Raw genomic sequence first — 8,712 nt, forward strand, 5'->3', positions numbered from 1 at the left:
GTGCGCATGCGTCAGCGTGTCGGTGCGCCGGGTCAAGGGTCAGCCACAAGATGGCGGCGGCAGTGACATTCTGCCGGCTGCTGGGCCGCACCGGCCCGGCGGCGCTGAGCCTGCCCCGGGGCGCCCGGTGCTTTGGGGTGCGCACGTCGCCGACCGGGGAGAAGACTACGCACACCGGCCAGGTCTACGACGATGCGGACTACAGGAAGGTCCGGTTCGAGGGTCGCCAGAAAGAGGTGAATGAAAACTTTGCCATTGACCTGATCGCTGAGCAGCCCGTGAGCGAAGTTGGAAATTGTGTGATCGCGTGTGACGGCGGCGGGGGGGCTCTTGGCCACCCGAAAGTGTACATAAACCTGGACAAGGACACGAAGACGGGGAGGTGAAAGCAGAGGCTTTAACCCACTGAGCCACCCAGGCGCCCCATGGGAGGTTGTTTAATGGAAATCATTTAATGGAAAGAGCTCTCTTGTTTCTATGGTGAGTGTCTTTAGGGCAGGAGAGATCCATGTAACCAACTGAAATACAGTGAAGGGAGAAACTAGATATTCTAGGAGACACTGTCTTGTCATTCTCTGACTATGATGAGGGAGCAGAAGGCAAGCTGAGGACAAAGCATGGGCTGACACCCCACAATGTACCTCTCCCCAAGTGGGATCTGTGTTCCTCAGGCACTCCTGGTTCCTGACTGCCCTAAAACTAAGGGAAGGAAAAAACAAATGGTTTTAATAGAGATCACCGTCTTGCAAGACATGAGTCTCCATCAGTTTACCAATGTCTTAGTGATTTACAAGAAAAAGAGCATTCTTATCAATAGCCTACCTCCCAGAGACCCATAACTCAATTTCCTGGAGCCGTAACATCACCCTCCCTTCCTTGAGTGATGTGGGAAACCAGGACAGAAAGGAAAGTAAACAAAATTAAGTTTCTTCTTGATCTGCAGCCCATTGACAATGGGCAGAGTATGACATTAATCCAGGAAATTCCCAACTGTCTTAAGGTTGATGACTTACTAGAAGAAAAAACAAGCCTAGCTTGACAGTAGCAAGGCCTTTAGCATCCCGAGAATCTTCTATAGCATATCAAAGTCCTTTTGGACACCTCCCCTTTTCCTTGCCTCCCCCAACTCCTAAGTATGTGATCAACCATTCCTCACAACCCCAGTGCAACAGCTCTTTCTGCCCACAGGTCCCGTCCCTGTGCTTTCATAAATCACTTGTTTGCACCAAAGACATCTCAAGAATTGTTTCCTGGCCATTGGCTCCGGATTTCAATAATATTCAAAGACTACATCATCTAGGCAGTAAAATGTCCAAGGCTGCCACTTGTAGGCATGGACAAATGCCTACATATATCCCATAGGATATGGGGAGCACAAAATATTTTTTTCTAAGTCTTATTATCTATAGACTCATCTGTAGGTATGGAGGGTAAGATAGGAGAAAACCAGGGGTCTGTTTTGTTCAAGCAGCCAGATGACTGCTTCTTTTGATAGCAGAGCTTAGTTGAAAGACTCTTTTGCAAAGGGGTGGCAGGTAATTCGTTATGAAATTTAGAACAGTGTTAGAGGGTGAGTTTATGGTTAGGTCAGTAAAATGAGATCCCCAACCACTATGAAGTTCAGCAGGGACTCCCCAGGTAGGAATAGCTTTTTTTTTTTTAAGATTTTATTTGTTTATTTGACAGAGAGAGATCACAAGTAGGCAGAGAGGCAGGCAGAGAGAGGGAGGGAGAAGCAGGCTCCCCACTGAGCAGAGAACCAGACATGTGGCTTGATCCCAGGACCCAGGCATCATGACCTGAACTGGAGGCAGACGTTTAACGACTGACCTACCAATGGACCCCTGATAATTTTTGGTAATGACTTCAAGTTGTATTGTTTACCCCATGAAACCATCTAATCGGTTTTCTAATGTGTTAAATCATGTACATATTGCAGGACATATCTCTATAGGCAATCAGGGAAAATTGTTAGAACCTATCCATAGATTTCACCTGGGGTCAAATTTACAATCTATTCTGTTCATTTCTTTCTAGTTTGCCAAACAAATTTGTCAACAAATTCAGGAGAAACGGACGTTGCAAGTGGTAAGTGATAGGGTAGGGACTGACTTAAAGCAGCTGGGGTAGTAGCTGTATCAGCCAAATGATCTCCTTTGCTTTTCTCCATGTTTGTCTTAGAGTGTCATGGAATTTTAATGACCAAGAGATTTGGGCAGTTGGGTAGCATTTAAAGATCAAATATATCTTAAAAATTTTTTTCATTTTCTGTTCAGAAGTCAAGAAACCCCCTTTATTTCCAGATACCAGAACCATGAGTATACAAAAACCACGAGCAATACCAAACGCTTATCTACTATTGATATGATGTTAGCAGCTTTATTTTTACCTAGAAAATAGGCAGTAGGTATTGCCAGAGAGTTCTGCCTGCTGAGCAGAACTGGCCTGTGGTATGGGTTTAGCCTCAGTGGTTTCAGTTAAGGATATTACGACATCACTGGCTCAGTAGTGACTGGTTTCACCTTTTAAGTAGGATCTGTCAGTAAACCAGATTAATTCAGCATTCTTATTTTTTTCTTTTTAAAAATTCTATTTATTTATTTTATTTATTTATTTGAGAGAGAGAGAGAGAGAGAGTGAGCAGGGGAGGAGCAGCGGGAGAGCTGAGACTTGGCGCTGAGTGTAGAGCCTACTCGGGGCTCAATCTCACACCCCTGAGATCATGCCCTGAACTGAAATCAAGAGTCAGACACTTCACCAAACGATCCCAAGCGCCCCTAATTCGGCATTCTTGAGAGGCACTTCCTGTTTATCAATTCAAGGGGTTAAAAGTTGGTTCCTCTGTGTTAAATGGTCATGAGAGTTTTCATCACCTGGCAGAGAAAGAATGGCAGGAAATCCTCTTGAGGTTTTTCATCAGGCTCAAATGTGGAAATATTTTCCTCTTTTGGGAAAAGATATGTGTGCCTCATGGGCCTCAAGGACATCTCATCCTAAAGGATGAATAGCTGCTGAGGTACTAAAATGAATTGTCGAGTCCCTTGGATGAAACCGGTCTGAAAAGGGACTGGTAATGATTTTAAAACAGTTATAGGTATATTAGAAACTCTCAGCACTTGAGTAGTTCCAGGACTCTGAGGAGGCGGATGGGGTTAAGGACAGACAGCGTTGCCCAGTGTCCACAAGCTTTGGTCACCTCATCTCCCACAGCGAAATCTATCTCCTCCAAAGGATTGACCTGGAGGGTGGCTTGTTTTCCTGGGAAAGATGCCGTGAAATTTGAGGGCTAACAATCTTGTCATAGCCTCTCGAGTTTGAAGCAGTTCATCCAATGCTGAGGCTTTTTGCAGTACTGGCAATCCCTTAAGGGGTGATTTGCCTGGAGGGTTTGGTAAGAAAGTTTAGTCAATTGCTGTAATTGCAGGCTGGTAACCTGGCTTGCTTATATTTGAGTATTTAGGGCTTGTGTGGGTTTCCTTTTGGTATCATTTTGAATAGCCCACCAGAGCTGCCTGGCAGTAATTAACTCGGTCATGAGGTTGGTTGCATAGCAGTGCAGTTAAGTTCCAGTTTTTGATCTGAGTTGCAGGTTCCTCTTACAAACCTTCAATATAAGCAGAATTTAATGGGGTGAAGAATGATGGTCAACTTTTTCAGTGCCATATAGCGGTTTAAAAGATTTCTCAAATCTTTAAACAAACAAACAAACAAACAATTCATCAGATGTTTGGACACATTTTTGGATTTTTTTTTTCCAGTCAGTAGTATGGGAGAAATCACTAGGAAGCTTTCTGTGGAGTCTTTAGCTAATTTTGAGGCTTCCTTCACGCCTAAGGCCTTTTTGTGGGGAAGTCCAATAAAGAATCTTTTTGCATCCATTCTCTGCCAAGTCTTTCATCTACTAACATGTGAAAGAGCTGATAAGAGAAAGAGAATCCTGGGGCACCTGGGTGGCTCAGTGGGTTAAGCCTCCGCCTTTGGCTCAGGTCATGATCTGCTGCTCCCCACCCCCTACCTGCCTCTCTGCCTTCTTGTGATCTCTCTCTCTCTATGTCAAATAAATAAATGAAATGTTTAAAAAAAAAAAAGAATCCTGGCTTATAAATTTGGACTACAATCAAGAATTCTCTAGCAAACCCAGTAGGGTTTTCTTTAGGGTTGGGGAACTGCTTGGTAATAGCTCCAAAAGAGTTCAGCTTTAGTCCTAGGAGAATGAGAGAACTGGGGCCCTAAGATGTCATCTCCTGGCTTAACTTTAAAAGGGGGTACATCATGGCAGGCCTGTACATCATGGGACATCTCTGTGGCTCAGTTGGGTAAGTGTCTGCCTTGGGCTCAGGTCATGATCCTCGAAGGAGTCCCACCTGGAGCACCCTGCTCAGGAGGAAGCCTGTTCCTCCCTCTGCCGACAGCTCTCTCTGCTTGTGCTCTCTCTCTCTCTCTCATTGACAAATAAGTAAAATCTTAAAAAGAAAAAGGGGGGGTTCCCTCCTGAGGAGCCTCCAGATAATCATTACAGAAAGGAAGTTCAGCAGGTAAAGGGACAGGAATAGTGTATAGGTAAGCAGGGGTGGAGCAGAGGGAGGGAGGGATGGAGCAGCAGAGGATTCTTCTAGTTGAGTAAATCTCTGAGATAATTCAGAATTTGCCTTAGTTTAGAACTACTATCTTAGAAGGAATTTTTGAGTCATTAACACGTTTTGAGGCCTTGAAATGCTAGTTAAAATTAACTTCCCATTCGGGTTGTTGTTTAGCCTTATATCCTTTCTCTAATTGATTGCACAGATAAACTAATTTAGGAATCCTGAAGGAGCTCCGAGTTGGCCAATTAAATTTTAAATCATCCCAGGTAATCATTGTCCAGACAGATAGGAATTTGCAGGATGAGGGCCCATAATTCTTTTTTTTTTTTTTTAATATTTTATGTATTTATTTGACAGACAGAGATCACAAGTAGGCAGAGAGGCAGGCAGAGAGAGAAGTGGAAGCAGGCTCCCCGCTGAGCAGAGAGCCCAATGTGGGGCTCGATCCCAGGACACTGGGATCATGACCTGAGCCGAAAGCAGAGGCTTTAACCCACTGAGCCAACCAGGCGCCCCAGGGCCCATAATTCTTATACTTAAAACCAGCACTATTTCCAGAATGGTGCCTAGCAGCCTTGCTTCAGAAAGCAAACTTCCCCTTTTCAAGAGAAACTGAGAACAACAGCGGGCCACAGAGGACACTCCAATAAAGCCAAACCTCAAACTTAAAAGTTCAGATTACAAGAGGACTCAGCAGACTCTGACTGGGACCACTGAGGAGTTAAAGGAGCAAGATAGACTCTGTACGTACCTTATTTGAATCTACGGTAGAGACAGAGAAGGGAGGTGAGACACTCAGCAGGCCCACTTCTGACACTATGTAATGTCAAACAAAATTTGCAATGAACTTGCAAGGCAAACAAAAAATGTATTTGGGTAACCTCCCAGTATGATGTGAAAAGAATATTTTATCATTCTCTTGCTTTGTTTCCAAGTTTGGGATAATTTTTCTCAAGAGCCCTTTTTCATTCTCCCAACACATCCCAGTTCAGACAATCACATGGCAACCAAACGTATAGAATATCATGGATATATTCTCCACCTTCCCGGCCATCCTTTTCTTGACATATTCTTATCCAGGTTTATCCTTTTAGGATGTGGCACCCAGAACCAAAAATTAAGAATCTCCACATATGCCTTGAACCATGAAGGCTACAGAATAATTCAGACTCCCATAATTTCAACACTATCTCAGCACAGCTCATAGAATGAACAAAGATCACATCAGTAGCCACATGGTATCTCATTGGCTTATGTTAAGCAACTGAAATCTTCAAAGTCTTCTCTATCTCGAATGCTCCTTTTGTAAAAATCTTTCAAAATGCTGAATTTACTCCTCCTGACACATAAAATTATTCCTCTTTTGTATTTTCTTCCACCTATGCATCCCCTTTCTATTAGAACTCAGTTAATATTGAAACTCACCAGACTTCAAATATGTATTACCTCTGTTTGGTGAATATTGCATACACACACACACACACACACACACACACATATGTGTGTGTGAATAAACATTCTTTTTATTGTTAAATCAGTCTGGGTGGGTTTTGTTTTTAAAGATTTTATTTATTTATTTATTTATTTGACAGAGAGAGAGAGAGAGAGATCACAAGCAGGCAGGCAGACAGAGAGGGGGAAGCAGGCCCCCTGCCAAGCAGAGAGCCCAACACGGGGCTCAATCCCAGGACCCCGAGATCATGACCTGAGCCAAAGGCAGAGGCCCTACCCACTGAGCCACCCAGGCGCCCCTCTTATACATGTTTTATAAAACAAATTGATGGGATGTCTGGGTGGCTCAGTGGGTTAAGCCTCTGCCTTCGGCTCAGGTCATGATCCCAGGGTCTTGGGATCAAGTCCTGCTGGGCAAGGAGTCTGCTTCTCCCTCTACCCCTTGCTCATACTGTCTCTTGCTATCTCTCTCTCATATAAATAAATAAAATCTTTCTTTTAAAAAAAGAAGCCCCAGCAAGCCAGCACATACAGTTGCTAGACATATGAGTAAGGCCATCTTAGACCATTCTGTTATTTCCAGTCACCCATTACGTATTCATGAATGAGCCCAGGTGAGACCAGCGAAAGAACCATGCAGCCAATATGCAAAATAACAAGGAGAAAACACATATCACTTTGTTTGGGGGTTGTTCATTATTTGCAATAGACAGCTAAAGACAAGAAGTATTCCTTTCCTCCATGCCAGCAGGGATTTTTCCCACCTCTTTTATGGCCCTTCTCACAAATTACTGCCTTGCTTTATGGGTATGAATCTTCCCACCACTACAGATTGTAATGTCACTGAGGGCGAAACAATTTATTGGCCTTAGATTTCTCCTACAGGACTATACTCAGAACTGTAGGTATTAGATGATGAGTCCATTTGCAGATTAAATAATGGCTCCTTGGAATTCAAGTCCCAAAGGAATTTATTATAAGGCAGTTTTCCTTGTGAGAGCACTTAGAGAACCACTGTCCTTCCTTAGTATTATTATATGGATGGAGGTGAATCCTGCATTGAAAAGGATCTAAGCAGGACATATTCAGGGATTATTCCATCAGACCTCCCATCAAAGCCTCACATTCCTGTTCACAAGCATGTTCTGTTGGACAGGAATGTCCAACAGAATGTCCAACATTCCTGTCCAACAGAACATGCTTCTTACTGGTTAACATTTACATCTCATCATGGGATGCGTGGGTGGCTCAGTTGGTTAAAGTCTCTGCTTTCGGCTCAGGCAGGATCCCAGGATCCTGGGATCCAGCCCCTCATCAGGCTCTCTGCTCAGCCGGGAGTCTGCTTCCTCCTCTCTCTCTCTCTCTCTCTCTCTCTCTGCCTGCCTCTCCGCCTACTTGTGATCTCTGTCAAATAAATAAATAAAATATTTAAATGGGATGCCTGGGTGGCTCAGTTGGTTAAGACGCTGCTTTCAGCTCAGGTCATGATCCCAGGGTCCTGGGATTGAGTCCTACATCGGGCTCCTTGTTCGCAGGGAACCTGCTTCTCTCTCTGCCTCTGCCTGCCACTCTGGCTTCTTGTGTGTGCTCTCTCTCTCTCTCTCTCTCTCTCTCTGACAAATAAATAAATAAATAAAATCTATAAATAAAATCTTTAAAAAAAAGATGTGGTTCATATACACAATGGAATTTTACTCAGCCATTAGAAAGGATGAATACTCACCATTTGCATTGACATGGATAGAACTGGAGGGGATTATGCTAAGCAAAATAAGTCAAACAAAGAAAGACTATCATATGGTTTCACTCATATGTGGAACATAAGGAATAGTATGGAAGACCACAAGGGAAGCTGGGGGGAAACTGAATGGGAAGAAATTAGAGAGGCAGACAAACCATGAGAGACTCTGGACTCCAGGAAACAAACTGAGGGTTACAGAAAGGGGGTGGGGGTCGGGAGATGGGGTAACGGGGTGATGGGTATTAAGGAGGGCATCATGTGTTGTGATGAGCAGTTGCTGTTATATGCAACTAATGTATCGCTGAACACTACATCAAAAACTAATATATGTTGGTTAACTGAATATAATAAAAAAATAAATAGATATCAAATATGACTTTGGTGAAGGTGGAGAGAGTCATAAAAGGACAGGTTTTGGAATGTAAGTATAACTAACATACAAATAATGAACACTGTTACACTGTAGAGTGAACACTTGGGTTTGTGTGCCAGAAACACTATAAAGAGCAGCAGACTGGCCTGTCCCCCTGTAGAGCTCCAGTCCTTTCCCCATTTGAATCCAGATGTTCCTTAGTTCATTAGGTGTATGTGGGGCCTAGGTGGTGGGAGGATACCAGCATCTAAGTAGAACCTGCCCTGGGAAAGTTGTCTAACGATCAGAACCCAGGTGAAGTCTCCAGCTCCTGCAGCAGCCACAAGTGCTAGGACAGCAGTGATTCCTTTATCATCCCGTATTTGGGGTGGGTTGTACTTCCTTCAATGTTAGGCTCAGCGGAGAGGCTTTTGGCTAACCTGGCCATGGTCCTTGGAGTTGTCTTTTCAATTCCCTGTCACCTCCCAGATGGAAGGCAATTACCTTTTGAGCTATGACCTGGGGAAACTCAGTGTGGTTACGTTCCTTGTGTGATAGAGACACAGCCATTCCAGCATGGTTTT

The 8,712-nt window shown here is 43.9% G+C and overlaps 1 protein-coding gene across 1 annotated transcript; it reads left to right on the forward strand.

The window, feature by feature from the left end:
- LOC101692362 (NADH dehydrogenase [ubiquinone] iron-sulfur protein 6, mitochondrial) lies at window positions 1-2,199 on the forward strand. The gene is made up of 2 exons (XM_013050464.2): window positions 1-480; window positions 2,038-2,199. Exon 1 carries the CDS (start codon window positions 51-53, stop codon window positions 384-386), a length of 336 nt encoding a protein of 111 aa, XP_012905918.1. The 5' UTR covers window positions 1-50; the 3' UTR covers window positions 387-480; window positions 2,038-2,199.
- Window positions 2,200-8,712: the final 6,513 nt, after the last annotated feature.

Source organism: Mustela putorius, unplaced genomic scaffold, assembly GCF_011764305.1.
Source record: "Mustela putorius furo isolate JIRA1106 unplaced genomic scaffold, ASM1176430v1.1 tig00003896_pilon_pilon_pilon, whole genome shotgun sequence".
NCBI lineage: Eukaryota > Metazoa > Chordata > Mammalia > Carnivora > Mustelidae > Mustela > Mustela putorius.

Excerpts from the sequence above, each read along its gene's own strand:
- LOC101692362 (XM_013050464.2), top strand. The coding sequence starts at position 51 with ATGGCGGCGGCAGTGACATTCTGCCGGCTGCTGGGCCGCACCGGCCCG.